Source organism: Podarcis bocagei (assembly GCF_964188305.1).
Source record: "Podarcis bocagei genome assembly, chromosome: 14".
Classification (NCBI taxonomy): Eukaryota; Metazoa; Chordata; class Lepidosauria; order Squamata; family Lacertidae; genus Podarcis; species Podarcis bocagei.
Window position 1 is genome coordinate 41,112,824 of NC_138139.1, and position 25,905 is coordinate 41,138,728.

Genomic DNA, 25,905 nt, shown 5'->3' on the forward strand with positions numbered 1-25,905 from the left:
CATTCCAGCACTGCCTGTACCTTGCCGGGATCCATGGCCAATCCCTTGTCTGACAGGCGGTACCCCAGGAATTCCACCTCCTTGGTATGGAACCGACACTTCTCCAGTTTGACCCACAGCCTGTTGGCTTGCAGTCTGCTCAACACTTCTCTGACGTCTCTCACATGTTGCTCCTCATTCTCAGAATACACCAACACATCATCTAGAAAGGCAACGCAATTCTTGTAGAGCAAAGGGCCCAGCACGTGGTTCATAAAAGATTGAAAACACGCGGAGCCTGCTTGTAATCCAAATGGCATAACGAGGTATTCAAACGCCCCCAAAGGGGTAAACATGGTGGTTTTCCATTCATCCCCTTTCCTTATGCGTATCAGGTTGTACGCCCCCCTTAGATCCAGCTTTGTGAAAATCTTTCCCTTCCTCACCATGGTCAAAATATCATCAATTCTGGGCATAGGGAACGCCACCGGTTCAGTCACTGCATTCAGCCGCCTAAAATCACATACAAGTCTCGGCTTGTCCGCATTTTTTTTGTCCACAAAGAACACTGGGCTCCCCCCTGCTGCTTTGGACTCTCTGATGAAGCCTCTCTTCAGGTTCTTGTCAATGAACCCTCGCAACTCCTGCATCTCCCTGTCTGACATGGCATACAACTTGCCCACGGGAAGCTGTGCTCCAGGGAGTAAATTGATCTGACAATCAAAGGGTCTATGAGGTGGTAGTTGGTCAGCTTCCTTCTCGCTGAACACATCGCTGAGATCTGCATACTGTGGTGGTACCTTCACCTTCCCCATTACTTCAGTCCCTGCTAGGGTGGCTTGGGCCCCTACTGAACCCTTCTCCCCTTTGCAGTGTTCTAGGCAATGTGCTGAACCAAAGGACACCACTCTTTGATGCCAGCCAACCAGCGGATCATGTAGAGCTAGCCAGCTCATTCCCAAAATAATGGGAGCGCCTCCCAGGGTGGCCACATTAAACGCTATCAGTTCTGTGTGCCTTGCCACCCTCATTATCATTGGGACAGTCTGCAAGCGGACTCCTCCTCCCAACAACTCCCTGCCATCAATCGTGGTCACCTGCAGGGGGTTGCTTAAAGGGATGGTCTGTATCTGGTGTTCAGCAGCAAACTCCTTGCTCATAAAATTGCAGGAGCTGCCTGAGTCCAATAGCGCCTTTATTTTTAGGGGGTGCCCATTCTGCAGCTCTAGCGACACTTCAATCACTAGAGCAGGTCGAGGAGCTTCTGGCACGGGCACTTTCACTGCTCTTTGGCCTGGCTGCAGTGCCCCAATTGTGGCAACCAGGCGTTGGCTTTTACCTGCTCCGCTCCCCCTTCTTCTCCCCCCTCAACAGCTCCCACCATCCCTTGCCATTCCTTCCTCTGGGGGCAGACTCTGGCAAAGTGGCCTGGCTGTTGGCAGAGATAGCATTTCCGGGGGCCCTTTCCCTCCTTCTTAGCTCCCTCGCTGGTTTTTGAAAATGCGCGCGCGCGCGCTGTTCCGATTTCCATCGGCTCTGCCGGCGGGAAAGCTGGCTCAGGAATGTCTGGAATGCGGAACTCCTTCCAACGTTCCCCTCTCCCTTCCCGCCTCTCCAAGGCTCTTGCCTCCTGCCGCGCTCCTATGGTCAGCGCAGATTTGGTCAGCTGATCCATAGACTCCGCCCTGGGGCTCCGTGCCAGCTCGTCTTTCACCCCCGAAGAAAGACCTTCTTCAAATAGCATTTGAACGGGTGCCGCCGATAAATCCCAACTCAGTCTGTGAATCAGCATGGTAAACTCAGTCCAATATTCACGGACAGATCGACTCCCCTGCTTACAAGCCATTAGCTGTCTGCGCACCACCCCTTCCTCAATATCGCTGGAAAACATGATATCCATTGCACGAAAGAACTTCATTGTGTCCTTTAGTATGTCATTGTGCGTTGCCATTAGGGGTCGAACCCAGTCTCTAGCCCCTTTCTCAAGATGCCCAATTACAAAAGCAACTCGCGATTCCTCATCAGGGAACTCATCGAACTGCACATTAAGGGCATATTGCATCTCTGTCCTAAAAGCATGGTAGTCCTTGGGGTCCCCCCCAAATTTCTGCACCAATCCTGGTACCTTTCTGGGGAATTGAGTGGCTCTCCCCTTCTTGTCTGCATCCTGAGCCCTTCTCTCCTCCAGCCTCGCCGTCTGCAGGGCCAGTTGAACCTCCAACGCTCGGTATCTATCTTCCAAGCTTGGACCAGCTCCAGCCCCTGCTCCTCCGGTTCCGGTTGGTTCGCTCATGATGCCTTCTCTTGCACAGGCAGCGTACAAAGACTGTCGGACTGCTGTGAGGGTTTGATTAGCTGCTTGTGCGTGAAAACGTGCTCCCTCAGAGTTTGTGCGCCCCCACAAACCTCCGTGTGTGACGGAGCTCCTCAGACATGTCTGCTCTAGTCACTAGTAGAGTCCGACAGTGGCTGTCTGCGGAAGCGTTTCCAGCAAAGAAGTTCCTTAACGGAAACGCGTCTCCTGGACTCACGGCGTGACAGTTTCCTGCGAGGTATGGGTCTCCCTATGGGAGACTCCGATACCTCCCCACTGTTCTCGCTGGAAGCCTCCCTGAGCCCTCCCTCCTGCTCGCATTCCCTCAGAGACCCACTCCTCCCCCTGCTGGTGCCTGCTTCAGCAGTTGAGTCTCTTTCATCCTGCCTGAGTCCCTCCACCACCTGATGCTCTGATGGCAGTTCCCTGACAGCCTCTCTCTGTAAAGATTGAAATAAAAAAGGACTGTAAGAAACTTTTCCTTGTCTTTATATATTTTCCTGGGCAACCAGCCGGGAGCTGCTGACAGCATCCTGACCACAGCATTGCACAGAATAAAAATCAAAATGGTGCATCGTACAACACATACCGCAATAGGACTATAAAATACAAAAATGAGTCCCATTTGGAGGCGGGCACTAAAACACCTGTAGAACATCCCAAACAATCAGGTATTATCATCATTTTTCAAAATTAACTCTCGGTCAGACAAATAATGAACCAAGAACCTTCTCTCCGATTTCTGTCTGACTTCCAGCAGGGAAGCTCTCCAGGTCCGGCTCCAGCGCACACGCTTCGACCACTCTGTTGTACCACCTCCTATCCATCTTCTGGCCAAATGTGATATTGTCTTCCACTGACATGTTTTGTATCCAGGGTTTCTGGGGAACAAACGCTACTGCGCCCTGTGAAATTAAATTAAGAGATGATCACCAGATGCAGCATGAGTGACAAACACACACACTATCTAAGTACCAATTACAGTAGGATGCTAGTTTAATCCCCCCCCCCATTAAATAAACAAACAAAAAATAAAACGATAACACTTTTTATTCCCTTTGGATGCATTTTTTTAAAAAATCAGCATAACATCTTTGTTGATGATGGAAAAGACGGCATGTAAATGGTCAGGGAGAGAGATTTCTAGGCTGGCAATCTAAAAGATTTCCAGGCCGTTGAGGATCATGTGCTTGGAGCCGCCAGCTTTCAAAAAATGAGGGTAAGAAAGGATGTAGCTCAGAAAGCAGCTACCGTTAACTATATATACTTTAGACTTTGGTCTGGTACACACAATACATTTAAAGCAGGTTGAACACACATTTAAAGCATGTAGCTTTCCCCAAAGAATCCCAGGAACTGTAATCTAAAGGTTCTGGGAACTGTAGCTCTGCAAAGGGTCAACTACAGTTCCCAGCACTGGTAGAGGAAGGGGTGTGAGGGAGATGCGGTCTGCCCTGGGTGTCATCCCTTGGGGGGGGGGTGTGACATCGCCGTGCCACCCCCCTGGGACGCTTGCCCCCTCCGCCTCAATGGGCGGATCGCCCTGTCCCCGGGTGCACAGCATGCGCACCGCTCCGGGTGCCGAGCAGCTAGCTCCGCCTCTGGTTCCCAATACAGTGGTACCTCGGGTTAAGTACTTAATTCGTTCCGGAGGTCCGTACTTAACCTGAAACTGTTCTTAACCTGAAGCACCACTTTAGCTAATGGGGCCTCCTGCTGCTGCTGCGCCGCCGGAGCACGATTTCTGTTCTTATCTTGAAGCAGAGTTCTTAACCTGAAGCACTATTTCTGGGTTAGCGGAGTCTGTAACCTGAAGCGTATGTAGCCTGAGGTACCACTGTATTATTTGGGGGAAGCCAGGTGTTTTAAATGCAGTGTGGATGTGACCTAAAACTAAAAGCTTGCTTAGGACAGGGGGGTGGGGAGCAGCCTTTACCTTCGTAGCCAGAGTGCCTTCTGTTTTGTGTAGCTCTCCAAGCAATGCTGAGAGTAGTGAGGATTTTCCCGCTCCGACCTGGCCAACCACAGCGCACAGACTGCCCCGAGGTATCGCTAGATTAATCCTGCGTGGATGGTAACATATACTCCCGTGAGCATCTGGCACACGCTGTTGGAAGTGCAACAGAAGATAATCCGGGGTGCAACTTAAGAGTTAATTCTGTTGTTAGTAAGTCAGCTAACCGAGAGGGGTGGTGGCAGAGGCGATGCGTGCTGTTGTACAGAATTAAAGAACTGCAGAGTTGGAAGAGATCTCCCTATGGTCATCTGGATCAACCCCTTGCAATGCAGGAATCGCAGCGGATCATAATCACAGCCAGTTTATTGGAAGGATTAAGAAACCCCAACAGCTCAGTTCATTTGCTTTTGTGGACCATCCACCAACCCAATCCATAATCAAGATTGAAATCAGGAAAAGAGCTCATCTTTAGAAGAAAAGACCCAATTTGCTCATGGCCATTTACCTTTTAAGGCAGGGAGGGCTCTCTCTGCACCAGCTGAAGGTCCCTTCCCTTACCATAACACAATCCTGCACTGAGGAAGAAAGGCAGAGGAGCACTTATTATATGTGTCTTGGCACAATTGGTGGCTTTCTATATCACTTGCTATACAAGCGAGGTTGTTATAATGGGAACATATGCTAACCTTAGATACAATATAGAAAGTCGAGAGCGTTAAAGGGAAAAGAATTTTGCCTTTCCAGATCATAAACAAAACACATCTGGTTTCCCCCTTATTTTACAGATGGGGAACTTCAGGGAGCCTCAAATGTGGCGCCCTTTATGCCTCTCCATCTGGCCCCTGGCACTCTCTATAGGCCACACCCCTCAGCTGGCCCTGTTTCACACCCTGTCTGAATGTTCCTCCCTGGCTGGAAGGTGTATAGAAGTCTGGTAATGGCTTTTGCCTCCTGTAGCTCTGCCTTCGCAGTTGGGAGGCAGCAATGCTTCTGAATGCCAGTTGCAGGAGTCCTGCTTGTGGGCTTCCCGTGGGCACCTGTGAGAACAGGATGATGGACTAGACAGGCCCTTGGCCGATCCGGCAGGCTCTTCTTGTGTACAGAAGGTAAAATTTACTTCCGTTGCTCTGCCCACTTTCCCCCCTGGCCCTGCTCACCCCTGGCATGTGGCCCTCAAAAGATCGCCCAGGAGGGAATGTGGCCCTAGGACTGAGTATGGTTCCCTACACTACCTTATTTACTCACTACACATTTTCTCAGATAAATGCCTTCTTAAACATTCCGGCACAGGTCTGGCTAGCGATGGAAAAATACGTCAATTTCTCTCAGTTTCTCATTTTTCCAATCTTAATTTCACTTCTCCACATTTCCAATGTGTAATTTTTTAACTAAAGTCTTCATGGAAATTCCTCAGAATTTTAGAGTGAATTTCTCCTAATATACACATTTTATATACAATTTTGCCTAATATACACATATTTTTTGCAAAGCACATTTCCCCTCATATGAGCTCAGCTCCTGGAAGAAAGGCGATATGTAAATAAATATAAATGTTATAATAGTAATATTTCCATTTCCCCCAATATTTTGCATTTTGTACGTTATTTCCACCAACATATGCATTTTTAGGCATACTTTACCACAGCACGTACATTTCTGTATGCCATGTTTAGCATTGTGAACTTTGGAGAAATCTGATTTTTGAAAGATGGCGGTATTTTCATTCGTGTATTGCTTCAGAAACTGTGAATTAGGTAGATTTGCTTTCAGATGTGAACTGAATTGCATTGCTCCCCCAGATCTCTAGCCAGCAGAGATGGCTTGCCCTATCCTGCTGCATAACAGCATGCCACTGTTGTGGGGATAAAAATGGGAGGGTTCTGTTGGGATTTTTTGACTACATGCAATTCTGTGCAGCTTCACACAGAGTCAATTAAGAGTTGGCCAACAGCCAAGCATGACTGAGCAGAGAGGAGTTACCTGCCTGGAGATATGGAAGCCTGGAAACAGCTTTACCATTGGTTAAGGTCTCACACAGGCATAATGATTTATGACCTACTGACTGGAATGTGTTTGTTGGTCATTGTGGTGTTCTGAGAGTCGTTTGGTTTTGTTCAGAGAGAGCTAGTTAAGATCCATGTATCCGTTCCTGTATATAGTAACTTGTAGAGTCTGCTGTACATAATAAACACCTTACAAGTACAGTGGTACCTCGGGTTAAGTACTTAATTCATTCCGGAGGTCCGTACTTAACCTGAAACTGTTCTTAACCTGAAGCACCACTTTAGCTAATGGGGCCTCCTGCTGCTGCCGCCCCGCCGGAGCACGATTTCTGTTCTCATCCTGAAGCAAAGTTCTTAACCTGAGGTACTATTTCTGGGTTAGCGGAGTCTGTAACCTGAAGCGTATGTAACCTGAAGTGTATGTAACCCGAGGTACCACTGTAATCAAGTTACTAGTAGCAGCCTTTGTTCCTGCTTTGTCCATCCTGCCTGCAACTGATTGCTTTCTGGAACTCTGCGCATGCTCTGCTAAGGTCTGGCTAAGGTCCTGCAACAGGTCAAAGTTGCAAAACACCAACAGGTTCGGCCATCAGAACATAGGAGCTCAGTGGCAGAGCATCTGCTTTGCATGCAGAAGGTGCTGCCTGGGTTCAACCCTTGGCATCCCCAGGTAGGGCTAGGAGAAGCTCCCTGCCTGAAATCCTGGAGAGCTGCTGCCAGCCAGTGCCAAGAACGCTGAGCTAGATGGTCCAATGGCCTGACTCACTATAGGGCAGCCTCCTATGCTCAAAAGGAAACCACTCATAAGCTGATACTTACTGCAGTCCAAAGAACCAGAGCTCGTTTCCGTTTGATCCAACTCCTCAAGGCAAAGAAAGGCAGCTAAACGGTTCAGGGAAACTTTTGCCTGGAACAAAGAACACACACAGCTGAACCTTGGTGGCTCTGTTCCACCTCCACTGTGTAGAACTGCTCTGAATATCAGATTCTGGGAATCACAAGTTGGGGAAAGTGCTACTGTCCACACATCACAATGGGCATTGCCAGTTTGCATTTCTTAGTGTGGAAAGTATTGATCTGATGTGAAGATGTCTTTCCTATTCTAATTAATTCAAGAGGGTTCTGGAAGCTCCTCTGTGTGAAAGAAGCAAGCAGAAGGTTCCTGGTGTTTGGGTTATTCCTTCAGAGAAGCTTAGTACAGCTGGCTCCAACTTTTATCTCTTTCTGTCAAGGTCATGCTGACTATGATAGTAGGGCCAAATGGAGCCTGGGTTTCACTTTCTCTTTCCATCTCTTTTCCTTCTGGTCTGGTGTTCTGTACATAGTATGCTACAGTGTTAAGGTTTAGGCTTATTATAAGTTACCCTAAGTTTAAGTTAAGTCTGCTGCAACTGGATTTCTTATGGACAGTGCCAATCCTGAATGTATTGGATTTGTGACCATTTTGCTCATTTGCCTTCAGTAGCAGTAAAGCTCTGCTGGATGAAATATAATTGCCTCTGGTCTATTTTTTGGGAATCCTGCAACGTGTTTAAGTTTTTATTCTGCTAACTATACATTGGAATCTGCTCTGGATCAATACTGAGTAGAATTCCACGATAGGCATCTGGTTGGCCACTGTGAGAACAGGATACATGACTAGATGGGCTCTGGCCTGATCCAGCAGGACTCCTCTTATATTCTAAGAAGTTAGCTCAGATCACCAAGAAGGTGTGCTGGTCCCGGGAGGAAGGTTACAGTTATCATAGTCCAAGTTCAGTCCTGAGTCACTAGCCTGGAAACAGTTCACAAGGAGTGAGGCGAGGTCCGAAGCAGGAGGTCGGGCGGGAACAGGAAGGCTGGAAGGTCAGAAGCAGGAAGCCGGGCGGGGAACAGGAACACTGGAAGGTCAAGTCTGGGTCCGGGTAGGAGCAGGTACTCAACAACAACGTTGCTTCCGCAACCTGGGGCCGGGCTGACTGGCCTTTATCTTCTCTGAGGCCAGGGGCGGTCCCGGCCCCCAGGAGACCCGCCTCTCCTGGCCTTAAGGTGAGCACTCCTCCTGGGAGAAACCAGTTCCCTTCGCCTCTCTGCCCTGAGCCTCTGCAGTTCAGGAGAGGCTGAAGGGTTACTGGGCCCAGGGGGAGACTCACCTGTAGGCACTGAGTCCTCAACCACCTCTGGAGCCAGAATGGATTCACCTGGTGCCTGCTGTTGAGGATCCGGCACAGGTGTAGGTGTCTCAGAATCAAGGCCCTGCCCCAGTTCAGCCGGCCCTGGAGGCGGGGACTCCTGTGCAGGCTGGGATTCCTCTGGTTCATCCTCTGAATTGGAATCCCAGGCCATCACAGAAGGGGAGCTACAGCACCTCCTTGTTACACTCATGCAAACTGAAAGTTGACTTCTGGGACTCACCTGTACAACAGCATTGATGGAGAAGGGGAGAAACGAATGAGCCCTGTTGAGTATGTTGATCAGGGTCAGAGACACAAAGGCTTTCTGCACATCCAGGATGTTTCCCTCATTTGCCAGCGTGTAGACTGCGAACATGATGAATGCAATCTGCAGAGAAGGAACAAGGGGGAAACAGGTGAAGAAGATACAGCAGTTTGTTCAGCTGTCTAAAAAGCACCAGCCCCACCCCACTCACCAGGAACGTTGATGAGTGGAAAGAAACAAGAGACACAGAGAAGAGGAACTGTGATGCCTTAAGAGCTTGAAGTTCTTGTGTCCGGATACCCAGCGCCTTGTCCATGAAGTTATCTTCCCAGCCATGCAGTTTTAGGATCCTGATGTCTCTGAGAATGGCGCTGGTGAGCTTTGCACGGCTGTCCTTATATTTCATCTGAGCCTCCTGAGAAACAAAACAGTAACAGAGCCCGATTTGGTTTCAAGCGCGGAACCAAAAACTTGATAATGAATTGCAAGCAGCGACTCATACCTGGAACTGGCTTCTCTTTTTGCTGATTGCAAAGTTCAGCGGCAAGAGGAATAAAAACACAGCAATAGCCGTCAAAGCGTATGGCCCGAGGAGCTAATAGGATGCAAAAATCAAAAGCAATATTAAGTGAAAGGAACATGGAGGAATAGTTTGACACACACACACACACCTTACATGTTCTGTCACCGTCACCCTTACATTTATTCAGTTGTCAGGAAAGGATATGAGTGTTGGGGTATATTAATAACGAAAGTTACTATAATGACTTTGTGAGCCATTCAGAGACTTAAGTTGTGTTCAGAGACCATGGCCAAAGTTAGCAGAATTTGCAGGCAAGCAGTGTTCCTAAATACTGTGCTTTGGAGCATGCAGGGCGACATTTCCCTGGTGTTCTTTCCACTTGCCTTCTCCAGGGTGACCCAAGGAGCTGACCCTCAGCAGCTGACTCACTTCTTTACATTCCAGTCAGCAGCTGCAAAGCTCCTTTTTCATGCTGATTGGGTGGTTCTCGGATGCTGGAGACTGAGACCCTTCTGCAGAAACAGTTATGACCCCCTCCCAGCAAACCTGGAGCCTAAAGTGGGCAACAACATCCCCCTCCAAAAAAAACCCAACCCCAGCCTAATGAGGAATAAGCATTCTTACTTGTCACAGAATGTTCAGCATCAACTGGAAAAGGAAGGGGTGTGTGAGGAAATGTCCTGCTGCAGCCCTTTACAGCAGGAGTGAGCACCCCTGTGGCACTCCAGAAGTAGCAGAACTCCAATTCCCATCATCCCTTACCACTGCCCATGACAGCAGGGCCTGATGGCAGTTGGAGTCCAAGGATATCTGGAGGGCAGCAGGTTCCCTATCCTTACCTTACAGCTTACAGAGTTGAGGGGGAAGGTACGGGTGGCTAGAAACCTGAATAAAAGCATTTCTACTAGGAGGTGACATACTGCAACGTTTTGTTGTAGTTTGCATTTGCATGCTACCAAATGCCTCCATTATGAATACTAAGAGTCTTGTTCCCCTCCACGTATACATTACTCAATCCACCTGACCTTTCAACCATACATTTTGAAGAATTGCATTGGACTGACTGTACTAAAGGAGAATCAAGGAACTTATTTCCTATCCAAGGCCTTCACTTAGCAATTGATTGTTTAGTTAAAACTCCTTGCACTGCTTCTTATGTATTAACAGAGACATCTAGTGGTCAGCTGAACAGGGCTGGATTTGCATGAATTCGGCTAAGCAGCGAAGGCACGTCTTTCACCACTGGTCCTCTCCCCATTGCAATTCTGGGTGGATCAGCCTTGACATAAATGACTGATTAAATTGACTTGTGTGAATAGTGTCCATTTGGTAAACACAATTATAAAGCAGTATCGGCATTCTGGCACAATAATAATAATATAATAATAATAATTATTTATTATTTATACCCCACCCATCTGGCTGGGCCTCCCCAGCCACTCTGGGCGGCTTCCATAAAAACCAAAAACACAGTAAAATATCACACGTTAAAAACTTCCCTGAACAGGGCTGCCTTAAGATGTCTTCTGAATGTCAGGTAGTTGTTTATCACTTTGACATCTGCTGGAAGGGCGTTCCACAGGGCGGGCGCCACTACCGAGAAGGCCCTCTGCCTGGTTCCCTGTAGCTTTGCTTCTCGCAATGAAGGAACCGCCAGAAGGCCCTCGGCGCTGGACCTCAGCGTCCGGGCAGAATGATGGGGGTGGAGACGCTCCTTCAGGTATACTGGACCGAGGCCGTTTAGGGCTTTAAAGGTCAGCACCAACACTTTGAATTGTGCTTGGAAACGTACTGGGAGCCAATGTAGGTCTTTCAAGACCGGTGTTATATGGTCTCGGCGGCCGCTCCCAGTCACCAGTCTAGCTGCCGCATTCTGGATTAGTTGTAGTTTCCGAGTCACCTTCAAAGGTAGCCCCACGTAGAGTGTAAGAAACACTGCTTTGCGCAGGCACAGTTATCTACTACTCGACTTCCTTCTGCTTCCTTCTGTGATTCACCAAGCCAATATGTCCACCAGCCATGCATAGTGGCTCATTACTAGATGGATCAACCAAGACTGCAAAAACAAGTGGTTTGTTGACCAGTTAGAAAAAGGCTGGGGAACCCTTTCTACCCCAAGGGCCACATTCCCTTCTGAACAACCCTTTGAGGGCCACATGCCCAGTAGTGTGTGGGGCCAGTGGCAAAAGAGGGTGAAGCAAACAAACCAAAACCAAACCCAAACCCTTTATATACTACACTAGTCTCTACACACACTCACACAAAGGGTAATTAAAATTAGATGGCTTCTTTTTAGGAGTGGCTGGCTTGTTTCTCTTTTATTGTACGGTATTCTGGCCTGTGCGCCTGTATGCAACGCAACTTGTCTCCTTGGCTTTTAAAGTCCTATATGACATGCCAAAGATCTAAGAGGCAGGCAGGAATCTTTTACCTGCCAAAGGAAGACGAAGCAGACGATAATCCGGATGGGGGCAAGCCAAGTTCCATTAAAATACGTAATGAGATCTGTTAGCTTCTGCACATCAACAGAGACCAAGTTTACAATTTCCCCCTCCGTCATCGCCTTCTTAGCTGCATCTGACATGGCTAAGATCTGCAGGAGAGAAAATGAAACCCACAAGGCCACAAATTGAATAAGGTTTAGAAAAAGACAGTGACCGACATCCCAAGATAAAGGACTCCGAATTCATTTTATGAAAATCTTTCAACCTGTTTGTCCTAAGGCAGAGGTGGGGAATCCTTTTCAGCCAGAGACAAAAGCAGACAGAGTAGTGAATGTGAACTTTACCTTTGTACAATGACCCCTGGTCCTGCTAGCTAGGGATGATGGGAGCTGAAATCCAAAAACAGCTGGAAACCCAAGTTCGGGAAACATTGGACAAGTGGGTCAGGACCCACAGGTGGGTTGTGAAGCCATCCCAGGTAGGTCATGGCAAAGCTGTTACTATGGAAGACCAACTCAAAGAGAACCGCATGCGGTGTCTGGGCTAGAACAGTCTTCTGACAAGACACTCATTTTCTCAATGAGTGCTCCAAAATGGCAGAAGAAAGGAAAGAACCCTTTTCAATAGGAAGGCTATTTCTGGCCAACCATATGCCCCACCTTCTATAACAATGCCCTTAGCGAGGGAGCTCAGAACCAGCCAGAAATGTGATGGAATAGTGGTGCAATAGATCATCTCTACATATGGAGAAATTGGGCTGTTGTTCCACTGTGTTTAAAAAGGTGTGGTTTTCTGAGAGCTGAAAAAGCAATGGAAGATGAATAGGGGAAACCTGGGAGGGGTATTTTAAACCACGATGTCATGCAGATGTCCTTAAAAGGGCCATGAAGAAAACATGGCTGTTTCATAGCAAATGTACAGTGTGGAAACAGGCTTTCTGCCCGTCAGTCTTCCTGGATCCAGTTCACAGCAGCAATGAGATGGAAGGAAAACAAGGGAGATGAGCCAACAAACAGCAGGGTTTACCTTCCGATATACAAGGCCTGTAACAGCAGTCTTCAGCCTCACTCCCAGCACAAGGCACATATACATGTATTGCTGCTCCAACAGTGTCTCAAGACAAGCTAAGAGGAACATCAACGTAGCATAGAAATAACCTTTCCAATAAGGAGCCTCTGGATCAGTGATGAAATCTAGGAAGAGACTACAAAAGGAGAAAGAATCGTCAACGACACACCTGGAATGAGGGCTACCACAGAGAGAGGAGCCCTCACAGCAATGCTTCAGGGCAGGATGAAGAACACGGGAAATGGACTTGAACTAAAGCCTGATTGTCGGGTCATCTATCTAGCTCAGTGTTGTTCACTCTGATTGGCAGCAGCTCTCCAGGATCTCAGCAAAGGCCTTCCCCATCACCTGCTACTTGGTCCTTTCTTAACTGAAGATGGCCAGGGATTGAACATTTGGTAGGCAAAGCACATACATGCTCCCCCAGTGAGATATGGTATGGGTATCTTCCCGCTTGTCTGCCCCCTGCCACCAGTATTCTCTATCCTATCTGTGGACACCCAGGGTTTCGGGACATCCAGTCTTTCATGCCAGCTACTACTCGACCCTTAAAAAGAACAACCTGGAGATACCAGAAATTAAGAACAGAAGAGCAAGCCCTGCTTCATTATGATTTGCTCATGTTTATTTATTTATTTATTTATTTAATTCGAAGTGTTGGTGCTGACCTTTAAAGCCCTAAACGGCCTCAACCCAGTATACCTGAAGGAGCGTCTCCACCCCCATCGTTCTGTCTGGACACTGAGGTTCAGTTCTGAGGGCTGCCTGGCACTTCCCTCATTGCAAGAAGTGAGGTTGCAGGGAACCATGCAGAGGGCCTTCTCGGTAGTGGCGCCCGCCTTGTGGAACGCCCTCCCATCAGATGTCAAGGAAATAAACAACTATCTGACTTTTAGAAGACATCTGAAAGCAGCCCTGTTTAGGGAAGCTTTTAATGTCTGATATTTTATTGTGTTTTTAATATCCTGTTGGAAGCCGCCCAGAGTGGCTGGGGAGTAATAAATTATTATTACTATCATTATTATTATTGTTAATTGCTTCATTTTGTCCAGGGCAACCCAAAGTGACCTACAACTAACTAACTAACCAACCAACCCACCAGGTCAAAGGCCCAGTCTAGTCCTCACTGTTCTCACAACCAGCTGCCCACGGGAGGCATCAAAGCGGGACCTGACCATAACCACCTTCTCCCCATTTGCGATTCCCAGCAATTGGTATTCTGAGGCATATTTTGACAGTGGAGGAAGAAGACAGCTACAAATGCTACGCTCTTCTTAGGAAGCAGTCTTTAGTTCTCCATGTACCTCAGTGTCTTTGGTATCAAAAACAAGAAGACGTCACCGAGGACTAAGCCAAGAGTCCCGAAAAGAAAATAGGTCCCAAACACGTTCCAGAAAGCTTTCAGGAGCGGCTTGCTTTTGCTATGTTCAGGCTGAAGCAGGATGGTGGTTTCTTCAGCGTTTTCACGACTTGCACGCTCTCTTTTAAATTTCGCGGAGTCTGCAATTCTGATCAACAAGGAAAGAGAGAGCTCTAGCCTTTCACGTACTTGGTGCATCTGAATTCCTATTATCCAAATCCTTGTAGCCTTCTTCAGAAGCAGAGGGTGGTCCATTTGGGCAAACGGGGCAGTGCCCCACCAGCCTCAGTCAGCCCCCACCTACCTGCCTCCTTAACTACAGCCAGACCAGGGGGGTGGCAATGGCAGCCAGCTGCCTCCTCCTTAGTCCGTGTAGAATTCAGCAGGTAGACGAATAGGGACATCACTAGAATTCGTTGGCTCTGCCCATCATTGGCTCTGGTTCCACCTACTATTGGACTCCCTGCCTTTCGCCCTACAGCTCCCAATGGGCATTAGCAACTACTGCTCTCCCAGAAGTACTACTCTCATTCATTTTCATTGAATGCGTGAGCAGGTCAGCAATCTTGGGTGCTGCTGCTAGAAATGGACAAATTAGTCAATTTCAGCTTCTCCTAGTTTCTAATCCCCGCCCTTAAGTTCAGTTCTCCACATTTCAACACAGATTTGCAATTATTCTTCTTTTTTAAAATGCTCATGAAAAACCCACCAGCATTTTAACACAGATTTCTCCTTATACACAGATTTTTGTACATAATTTCCCCCTAACACGCACATTTTTACAAAGCAATTTTCTATAATGTAATGAATTGCTGTATGGTATTTACCCTAGCATGTCCGGTTTTTTTACATGTTACTGGAGAACTGCACTGCAACATTCAGAGAAGTGCAAATTTCAAAGGATGCTTGTGTTGCAGTTCATGCATTGTTTCGGAAAGTGTGAATTGGGTAAGTCTGTCTTGAAAATGTGAACTGAATGTCTATAGCTGCTGCCTAACACCCAAGAACCCATAAAACTTGTCCTTGCTGGTCCAGACTCAGGGGTCATCTACATTAGGGATGGGAAACCTGTTGCCCTCCAGTTGCTGTTGTCCTCCAATTCCCACCAGCCAATGGCCAGGGCTGACAGGAATTGTAACCTAACAACTTCCAGAGAGCCACAATGTCCTGTTCTCAACAGAAGCCAGCCAGATCCCTCCTATGAAGATACCTGCTCTTCTGGAAACGTGAAGGACTAGCACCTTCCTTCCTTCCTTCCTTCCTTCCTTCCTTCCTTCCTTCCTTGGTAGTTGTTCTTATGCATACATACAAAAGGCACTTACTGCTTGGCTCTTGCACAATGCTCATTCCATGCATCTTCAATCTTGGTAACGATATCTTCAGAGGAATTTTCTCTTGCAAGTGACCACAGGTCTTCTGCTTGTAATGGCTGCCGATATCCCTTCCAGAGCAACCTACGAAACAGAGGGCGTTCGTGAAAGGGAGCATTGAGCAGAGCCTGGGATGCATATAGGCTCTGCTCAGCACTCCCTTTATTTTATTTTTTTATAAAATTTTTTATTGGTTTTACAAAATTTTTTTAAAACAATACAAACATATATAAAACAAACAAACATACAAACACGTATAATTTCATAACCTTTTTTTCATAAACCGTGTTTCTCAGACTTCCCCATACCTCCCCTTTCTGCATCCCAATGTCCAAAAGTTCTTAGCAACTCTAAATATATCTGTCAATCCTCTGTCCTCTTAATCTTTCCTTCAATCTAGTCTTATATCGCTGTAACCCTTTCTTACTCAAACCTCGACATTCTAACATTCATCAAGTTTATAATAGTCCTTAAGGTAGATTTTAAATTTCTTCCATTCTTCTTCCGCCGTCTCCTTTCCCTGATCGCGGATTCTGCCAGTCATCTCGGCTAATGTCATATAGTCCATCACTTTCATCTGCCATTCTTCCAGGGTGGGTAGATCTGGTGTCTTCCAATACTTTGCGATGAGTATTCTTGCTGCTGTTGTAGCATACATAAAGAAAGTTCTGTCCTTCTTTGACACCAATTGGCCGACAATGCCCAAGAGAAAGGCCTCTGGTTTTTTAGGGAAAGTACATTTAAGTATCTTTTTCATTTCATTGTATATCATTTCCCAGAAAGCCTTAATCTTCGGTCATGTCCACCAAAGGTGATAGAAAGTACCTTCAGTTTCTTTACATTTCCAACACTTATTATCAGGCAAATGATAGATTTTTGCTAGCTTGACTGGGGTCATGTACCACCTGTATCTCATTTTCATAATGTTTTCCTTTAAGGCATTACATGCCGTGAATTTAATACCGGTGTTCTACAACCATTCCCAGTCAGCAAACATAATGTTATGACCAATGTCCTGTGCCCACTTAATCATAGCCGATTTGACTGTTTCATCTTGTGTATTCCATTTCAGCAGCAAATTATACATTCTTGACAAGTTCTTAGTATTAGGTTCTAACAGTTCAGTCTCTAATTTTGATTTTTCCACCTGAAAGCCAATTTTCCTGTCCTGTTTAAAGATCTCCATTATTTGGTGATATTGAAGCCAATCTTGTACTTTAGATTTCATTTTCTCATGACTTTGTAATTTCAGTTTATCTCCCTCCTGTTCCAAGATTTCCCAATACTTCGGCCATCCGACCTCCATATTGAGTTTCTTCAATGCCTTAGCCTCCACGGGTGACACCCATCTAGGGGTTTTGTTTTCCAACAGATCTTTATATCTTATCCAAACATTAAACAATGCTTTTCTGACAATATGGTTTTTAAAGGCCCTATGCACCTTGATTTTATCATACCATAGATATGCATGCCAACCAAATGCATTATTAAAACCTTCCAAATCCAAAATGTCTGTGTTCTCGAGGAGCATCCACTCTTTCAGCCAGCAAAACGCTGCTGCTTCATAGTACAATTTTAAGTCCGGCAGGGCAAATCCCCCTCTTTCTTTAGCATCTGTCAGTATTTTAAATTTAATTCTGGGCTTTTTGCCCTGCGTCTTATGGAGTGAAAAATACGGTAATTCGTTCTGGAGGTCCATTCTTAACCTGAAACTGTTCTTAAACTGAGGTACCACTTTAGCTAATGGGGCTTTCTGTTCTCATCCTGAAGCAAAATTCTTAACCCAAGGTACTATTTCTGGGTTAGCGGAGTCTGTAATAGCGTCTGTAACCCAAGGTACCACTGTACATGAAAGAGGATGTGGGAAGAGCGACACTCCTCCACACTTCCTGCTTTAGTTCTATGTGCTTTTCATGGCTCACATTAATTCTACTAGGTCTGACTTTTTTACCCTGATCCCTTGGAAGTGTGAGTGTGGATGAAATATTGCCATTCTCTCCTTTTCAGAGGGGGCAGTTGATGATTGGGGTACGTAGCGGGAAGATAAGTGACCAGCCTAAGTGGCTCTCATGGCACTCACTCAAAAATCTAAATGTGCCCACAAGGTTGGGGCTCCCTGATATATATTATGAAGCCTGAGAAGATGACCTGGTAAACTTTCTGAAAGAAAATTTGGCAAATTAGCTTCCTGAGGGTCAAGGACAGACAAAAGGAAGACCTTCTTCACAGTGCACAAATCTTTGTCACAAGACGCCTTGGTGACCACTGGCATTGTGAGCCAGACCGGTAATTACGTTAGCCACATGATACAACGTTGCTTATTTTCTTACCCAGCAAACCACCAAAATGTGATTTTGGAAGCAAAAGAGGCCCCAGCTTCAGGACACGGGTTCTGCAAAAGTTTAAAAGGGGGGGGGAGGACAGCTTTCAGGTCTACATACATATGCATACAATATTTGGTGCAGTGGGAAGAAGATACCTAACTGGGATCTTCAATGGTTTCTGATTCAAAAATGTTCATCCCTAGCAACAGCATAAAGGGTCCTAACTAGGGATGGAGGAGAAATTCAATTCGGTATACATTTAAAGCCTAATCTGTACTTTCCCAAAACAATGTGGGAAGCAAAACACAGTTATCTTTAGAAATTCACACTTATCCAAATTTTGGAATGCAATTCTCCAAGCAAATAATGTTTACCAAAATTCATATTGTAGGGGTAAAAAGTCACAGAAATGAAGTTATTAGCGAAAATAACATACAAGAATGCATTGCATTAGGGGAGATTGCTTGCAAAACTGTGCACATTTCAAAACTGTGTGAGGGAAGCTATCAGCAGTTACATGTACATTGTTGCTCATCCACACAATTTATTTGACTCCAAGGACCTCACATGAAGTTCTCAGAGAGCTGGTTTGAATTATGAATGAGGATAATCTATATGTAATTTCCCCAAATCTCTCAGATGCCAGATTAATGCCATTGAATATGTGGTGCATACTGCAGAGGCAGTGGCGGAACTAGCTACTCAGGCAACCGATCTGCCCAGTGGGTGCGGCGATCCGCCCTGGGGGGATTTTGTCACCCCCTCGGGATGACACCTGGGGCGGCCCACCCCCACCGCACCTCTGTGCAGAGGTCTGTTGAGAAATGACCATCCAATGTGAAATGTCAAAAACCTTTCTTTAAAATAGTTCATATATGCACTTTGGGGCCATTATAGCTGAATACATATACGTGTGTTATCTGTCTGTGTGTATAAAACAAAGTCTGCTTCTCAATTCATACCTTATTTTCCATTCTTTTAAGCTGGAATCATATGCATACTTACCTGGAAGTAAATCCCATCGAACTAAGTGGAATTTACGTCTGAGTAGACCTACATATGACCTTTTGGTTTTTGGAGAATGTATCAACTCTTTTCCCTGTGGGAACAAGGGCTAGAAGCCTTAAAAAGAGACTTGATACCTGGCATCTTTGAGGCTCTATAAATTAAAAGCGGAAATGCTTACGGCATCATTGCCAACTTTGGAGAAGAAAGGAGGGTGGTCTACAAAGCAACAGAGGATCAGTTCCAATATGACCAAGGTGAAACGAACGTATGAGATAACACGATGGAAGAGTTCTTCTCTGAGTCCCTGCAAAAATAAATAATAATTGCTTGTCATTATGTATATCTAGGAGACCATGTCCTAGAGGCAGCATTAGCTTCTCACCAGAAACAACAGCAACCAAATGGTTTATACAGGATAAAACTATCACAGAAGTAGGGGGATACATGGAAACTGTCCATAAATAAAATCACACTATTAGAAGGAAGTCAGGAGATACAGCGGTACCTCGGATGTTGGACGTAATCTGTTCCGGAAGACCATTCAACTTCCGAAACATCTGACAACCAAGGCGCAATGAGCGGTCTGCAATTTTAACTGAGAAAAATGAGAAAAATACAGCAGAAGCTGTTTGACTTCCGAGATACATTCAAAAACGGAAGCATTTACTTCTGGGTTTTCAGCATTCTAAAACCGAAATATTCGGCTTCCGAGATGTACGAAAACCGTGGTACCACTGTATTAGCTTTCTTCAGAAAGCGAGGAGACTTTCGTGCCACATGATGAGATACTGGGCCAAACCCAAGGTGTTAATAGTAGCATATAAAGCCTTAAGTGTCTTGGGATTCAAGCACCGAAAAGGGTGTCTTCTCTAACATCCAGCATCTCAGAGCCTACAATCAGAAAGCATGGCCTCATTGGTGGTGCCACCATTGGAGGTTACCGGGTTGGCATTGACCCATGACAGGGCCTTTTCAGTGGCAGTTCCTAGTTTGTGGAATGCCCTCCCTGGTTGAGGTATAAGAGCAACAGGAGTCTCCTAACAACTCTCAGCACCCTTAACACACTACAGCTCCCAGAATTCTTTGGGGGATGGCATGGCTGTTCAAAGTGGTAGCATGGTGCTTTAAATGTATGGTATAAATGTGGCCTCAGAGGCCTAGTACCTCAGACCCAGTGGACCCTCTAGATACGAAATTAATTCATTCCGGGGGTCCGTGCACACCCCAAAAATTACTTAAATAGAGGCCCCTCTTCTGCGCATGTGCAAGGCAAACAGAGTGCTTCTGCGCATGTGTTTGCAACCTGAAAGTTACGTTACCCAAAGGTAACGCAACCCGAGGGTCCATTGTATATAGCCACTATGAGTAAGCAATTATAAACTTATAATTAGGGACTTACACCTACCACGCCATGTTGTATTTTGGAGCTAAAGGGAACGATAGAAGAGAAGAAGAAGAGTAACCAATACACCAGCAAAACGCCCGAAGACTGCACACCTTTCAGTCGTTCCATCTGGGTTAGAAATATCACCAGTACCTTTTTTTAAAAAAAAAAAAGAGGCAGGAAAACAAGATGCTTCATATAAAACATTTTAAAAACATGGTCCTACTAGGTTCAAATTTATTTCTATCTAGCCATCAAATCAACATGACAAAAACGTTGAACAGCATGAGGAGTAACACAGGGTAACGTCAACAGAAATTGCAAAGTACATCCAATATAAACAACCCTTAAAATGCCCAATATCACTGGCAGCTGGTAACATGCCCGTCTTTTCAAACATGGTAAAACACATTTGTGCAAATGGGGGGGGGGGAGTAACACCTAAAGGAAAAAAGCATGAAACAGACTTAAAAGTCCGAGTCTTCCCGGCAAGACACAGCATTTTATTTTATTTTTTACAATGTTTTTGTTGTAAAAAAAGCTAAAAGTCCTGCTAAAACACAATCCCGTTTGTAAGAAATGGTCACACAATTGGACCATATGGGTCTCCAGATCTTAATCGGGACCCTAGCGGGGAAGGTATGGGGTACTTTGGGGCTGGAGGTGTTTTAACCCTTTACTTGTGTTATTCTGGATCATGCCCAACACTTGGAATATTCACTGGGGAATTAAAAAAAAAAACAACTTTCTTTTTTCAAGGTAGGGCCATGGCTTTGTGGTACAGCATCTGTCTTGCAGGCAGGTGTGTCTCCCTGTGATTGAACCTGAGACCCTCTGGATGCAAAGCAGGTGCTCTACCACTGAGCTACAACCTTCTGCACACTTCTATGTGGCATTCCTTCAGGTACAGTGGTACCTCGCAAGATGAATGCCTCGCAAGACAAAAAACTCGCTAGACTAAAGGTTTTTCCGTTTTCGATTTGCCTCGCAAGACGAATTTCCCTATGGGCTTGTTTCGCAAGACGAAAACGTCTCGCGACTTTGTTTCCTTTGTCTAAAAACAAAGACATGTTTTGTTTATAAAGTTAATTTATTTTCCCTTCAATTTTTGAACTGCTCCTTACAGTATGTGTGACTTTAAAGAGCAGTTAATAAACTGTTGTTGTACCAAATTTGGCTTTGTTTGGACTTTTTTTGACCATAGGAACGCATTAATTGATTTTCAATGCATTCCTATGGGATTTCGTGATTCGCAAGACGAAAAATTCGCTAGACGACAAAACTTGCGGAACGAATTAATTTTGTCTTGCGGGGCACCACTGTATTTGAAGAGCTCTGCTCCCTCTCCCTTCAGTCTCCTCCAGCTGAAGCATGACCAATTCCTTTCTCATGTGCACACTGATTTTGAAGAGGATCAGGAAGTTTTGGTTTGTTGTTTTTTTAAAAAAAGAGGTGCAATGTGAAAAACACAAGAGAAAATTGTTATGTATTAAAGTTCTCACCCTGGCCACCAGGGGGTATTGTGTATATACTGTATTTTTCGCACTATAGGGGGCACCGGCCCATAGAGCGAACCTAGTTTTCAGGGGGGGGGAATCAAGGGGAAAAATATGATTCCCTCCCCCCAGCTCTGGGAGCAGCAGACAGGCTGCACGCAGCCTGTGCACTACTCCAAAACCTTCTCCCTGCTTTTGCGGGAGGTGGCGGAATTCCCCCATCTCCCGCAAAAGCCCACAGGAGGGAGAAGAGACGGACTCGGCCAGTCAGTCCCTTCTCCCTCCTTGAGGAAAAGCCCCCAAGAGCGGCCCACTCTTTAAAGAGCGCACGGCTTCTGCGGGAGGTGGGGGAATTCCCCCACCTCATAGAAAAGCCCACAGAATCTGCACAGCCTTTAAAGAGCGCACGGCTCCTGAGGCTTTTCGACCCAGCTTGTGGGGCTGGCGGTGGGGGGAAGCGCTGCTTTCCCCTACCGCCAGCCTCCAAAGCAGGTCGGAGAGTAGCGCGAAGGCGTCGCGCGCCTTCCCGCTGCCCCCTGATCCTCTGGGGCTGGCGATGGGGGGAAGCGCTGCTTCCCCCCACTGCCAGCCTCAAAGAGCAGACTCTCCTGGCTTCAGCGAAAGCAACGCAAAGCCTCCGGAGCACAGGCTTCGGAGGCTTCGCGTTGCTATCACTGAAGCCAAGGAGCCTGCATTCGCCCCATAGGACTCACACACATTTCCCCTTCATTTTTGGAGGGGAAAAAGTGCGTCCTATAGGGTGAAAAATACTGTAGTTTTCACTCAGGTCCACGTAAGTTAATTTAGGCAGGAAACCCTGGGCTGTTGTTGTTACAATATTGACAGCTGGCCGCCTATAAAAGCAGGCTGGCTGAGCTGTTTGCTGTTCAGTTCAGTTCCAGCTTACTTATAAAGAACTACTTAGAGAAATCTCTGTGTCGTCTGCTATGTCCACCCACTACTTAATAAAAATAATAAGCGTTACCATTGTGACCACTTGCAAAGGAGGAGCAATGATAAATCCTGGTGCACGAGGAATTCCTTGGGTTGCTTCCCAAAGGATGTAGAAGGCAGTTGACAGACACAGCAAGAGCAAAGCAAAGCCAAGAACCTGGAAACAGGGAGAATGCCTCAATTAGAACAGCAGACTCAAAGGAAAGAGTGGGTGTGAAAGGGGCAAAACAAGGCATCAACATCTCACCTGTTTCTTTCTAGTCATGAAGGATTTTAACTTCTACTCAGAGCAGACGTATTGAACTCATTTAGGTTCATTCATTTCAATGGATCCAATGACTAAAACTTAGTTTGAGTAAAACCCTGAGGAAACAGAGGCATAAGTGTGCCTCCAGGTGACAGGTTCACAGAGTATTTGTCTTGATTTGCTTGCACATAGCTTACACAAGGTTCAACTATGTCCAGTCTTATTTAGTGGGGCTGCCTTTGAATATACTGTGAAACTTCCATTGGTTCAAACCGGCTGGGGTTCCCTTCATGTCTCCCATAACTCATTCTAAAACATCTGCATTGGTTGTCAGTTCATTTCCAGGCCCAGTTCAAGGTGCTCACATTAGTGCTGTTGTTGTTTAGTCGTTTAGTCGTGTCCGACTCTTCGTGCCCCCCTGGACCAGAGCATGCCAGGCACTCCTGTCTTCCACTGCCTCCCGCAGTTTGGTCAAACTCATGCTGGTAGCTTCGAGAACACTGTCCAACCATCTTGTCCTCTGTTGTCCCCTTCTCCTTGTGCCCTTAATCTTTCCCAACATCAGGGTCTTTTCCAGGGAGTCTTCTCTTCTCATGAGGTGGCCAAAGTATTGGAGCCTCAGCTTCAGGATCTGTCCTTCCAGTGAGCACTCAGGGCTGATTTCCTTCAGAATGGATAGGTTTGATCTTCTTGCAGTCCATGGGATACTCAAGAGTCTCCTCCAGCATGGCCCCAAATACCTCTTCCCCAACAGACCCTGGGGGCTTGGGTATTATGATCAACAGATAGGGCGCTATTGGTTGTTCCACCACCTTCAAAAGCTTGGCGAGTGTCCTGGGGTCTTTTCTGTGGCAGCCCCATTGTGACTCTCTGCCCACAGAAGTGTGTCTTCATTCTGTAGTGAGTGCTGAAGAGATACCTCTTTTATCTGGCTTTTGATACCCGAGGTGTAGACTTTTAGGACCTGTCTTATTTCTGTGATTGTACGTTGTTTCGAATTGTGTTTAATATTGTGTTTTAATGATTCTAACCCGCCCTGAGACCTTAAGGTGAAGGGTGGGTTGTAGCTGTTGATAATAATAAAGCATTTGTTCTGATTTGGTGAACTTTGGGCTCTCAAATTTCAGTGGTGCACCATGTGGTGCTAAAATTCGGCGCCTCTCGTTCTCCATTCTAAAGCATTATTTTGGCGCCCCATGCAGCATGGCAACCACCTCTGAGAGGCAGGTTATATGACAATGAGCATCCCAAATTCATCCTGATTTGCTTGTGCATTTTAAAATACGTTTCCCCACAAATCCTCCATTTGTTGCACACTTTTCAGTGCATTCCCCACCACTTTCCTAACCACAAAAAGGCCCTTGGTTGTTTTTTAAAAAAAGTGGATTCATTAAACTACGATGACGGGGTCTGGAGAGCCTTACCATTTTTGCTTTGAAGATAGCTGACATCCTGATGTAACCTCTGCATTTTTTCCTAAGATAGAGGTAATAGACAGGGAAAGAGACCCAAAGGTAGACACATGGAATCCAAATCAGCACAGTACTCTCAAAACACGAAGTGAAGCGTGGGGTAGCTGTATGCCATGTCTGGTTCCAATCCTGCAACAACAGAAGAGCATGAATGCTAAAGTTTTAAAGCAGGGAGGGACAACCCCTGTTCTGCTGAGGACCACTTTCAGTCTTGAGGGCTGCATACTGGCAGCAGGTGGTATCAGAGTAAAAAGTGGGCATGGTTGTCAGGCAGAGCTAGAAGAAGGTGAGGGCACCCTTTATTATTTTTTAAAAAGAAATAAAACTGAACCTGGGACCTTTTATATGCAAGGCATGTGCTCTGCCACGGAACTAGGGTACTTTTATAATCTGATTCCCAGTTCAAAATGCTTGGAAATCAGACTTGCACCAAAGCCATTTCTATGTATACTGAATGCAGTATACAGAAAAGCGCTTTGCACATGCTCAGGGGCATGCCCTTAAGAGGGAACAGCCAGAATTGCAATGTTTTAGCTAGCTGATTGTTTATTTTAGATGTGATTATTGTTGTTTTACTGAGGTAACTGCCTGGCCATGATAGATATATAGACACCGTGAAAGGGAGTGTATGGCTGTTCCAAATAAATTAATGCACTGTAAACTTTTTTCAAAATTGACCCTGCTTTGTATCCTGAGTGTTTTTGCCTGGCTGGAATGTGTCCTTGAACTCTGTTCATGCCTCTTGCTTGTGTCGAAAAAAAGCCGACTGTGCAAAGGCAGAATTTACATTTGATGTTCCACCTACTTTTGCCTCTGGGACTTACATCTGAATAGATGTTTAGAGGATTTAACTGATAAATAAATCAACAGATAAAATTGTACCGTCATTTTAAAGCAGTACTGACTCCATCTCATGCCCTAATTTTCAAATATTAAGGTGCAAAAGGGAATAACTTCAGCTGCAGTCTATGAGAAAAGATTAGCACATTTGGATGTGTGTGTGTGTGTTCTAATTGCCACAGAAGTCCAAAGTTTCTCAACGGTACACAGATACTGACAGATCAGTAAGGAAAGTTTAACAGGACCGTTGACTAGCCTGGCTTCTTGCTCATTGAGCCTGCCTCCAGAATGAATTTAGGGGAGAAATCAGGAACTTAGCATTAAAGAGAGATGAAAACAGTGGTTGTCTGGTGCCCCGCTGTGGCTGGAAGGTGGGGAGGCCCAACAGTAGGCGGGGCCAGAGCCAATTAGAGGCGGAGCCATCTAATTCTAGTTTTGTCCCCATCCTCCTCCCTGCTGAGGTCTACAAGGGGCAGCACTGCAACCGGGGCTTTGTATACATTTGTGGCTTAAAATGCACATGCTCACACCCCTGGCTGTGTTTCAAGTTGCCTTTGCACATTGCTGTACACACCAGAGAGGGGCTGAGGATATCTTCACCGGATGCATGTTACATGTTTAGATTCCATGTGCTTGCAACTCTCATGCCCCTTGATTCCAATTCAGGAAGCTGTCATCTGCACATGTGCAACAGCTTTCTCAAGAGCACACACCCCAGCTTCACTGCGGAACCGAAGGCAGCTT

At 46.0% G+C, this 25,905-nt stretch overlaps 1 protein-coding gene across 9 annotated transcripts in view; it reads right to left on the minus strand.

Moving 5' to 3' along the window:
* Positions 1 to 25,905, minus strand: part of ABCC6 (ATP binding cassette subfamily C member 6) — a 49,356-nt gene that overhangs the window by 20,080 nt on the left and 3,371 nt on the right. For 7 of the 9 annotated variants that reach the window (XR_014001896.1, XR_014001897.1, XR_014001898.1 and 4 more), the window contains exons 2-17: positions 24,274 to 24,450; positions 22,634 to 22,759; positions 20,168 to 20,305; positions 18,947 to 19,072; positions 17,767 to 17,828; positions 15,389 to 15,520; positions 14,011 to 14,214; positions 12,665 to 12,842; positions 11,626 to 11,787; positions 9,174 to 9,266; positions 8,883 to 9,086; positions 8,648 to 8,794; positions 7,073 to 7,160; positions 4,756 to 4,825; positions 4,230 to 4,356; positions 3,022 to 3,198 (exon numbers count right to left, since the gene is read on the minus strand). Coding sequence is in view for 5 of the 9 variants with exons in the window: in XM_081169371.1 (XP_081025497.1) it covers positions 3,022 to 3,198; positions 4,230 to 4,356; positions 4,756 to 4,825; positions 7,073 to 7,160; positions 8,648 to 8,794; positions 8,883 to 9,086; positions 9,174 to 9,266; positions 11,626 to 11,787; positions 12,665 to 12,842; positions 14,011 to 14,214; positions 15,389 to 15,520; positions 17,767 to 17,828; positions 18,947 to 19,072; positions 20,168 to 20,305; positions 22,634 to 22,759; positions 24,274 to 24,450 (2,211 nt within the window). In the remaining 4 variants the exon portion in view is untranslated. Of the gene's footprint in view, positions 1 to 3,021; positions 3,199 to 4,229; positions 4,357 to 4,755; positions 4,826 to 7,072; positions 7,161 to 8,647; positions 8,795 to 8,882; positions 9,087 to 9,173; positions 9,267 to 11,625; positions 11,788 to 12,664; positions 12,843 to 14,010; positions 14,215 to 15,388; positions 15,521 to 17,766; positions 17,829 to 18,946; positions 19,073 to 19,273; positions 19,364 to 20,167; positions 20,306 to 22,633; positions 22,760 to 24,273; positions 24,451 to 25,905 lie in introns of those variants that run through there. The other 2 variants (XM_081169370.1, XM_081169373.1) reach the window with 2 other exon arrangements.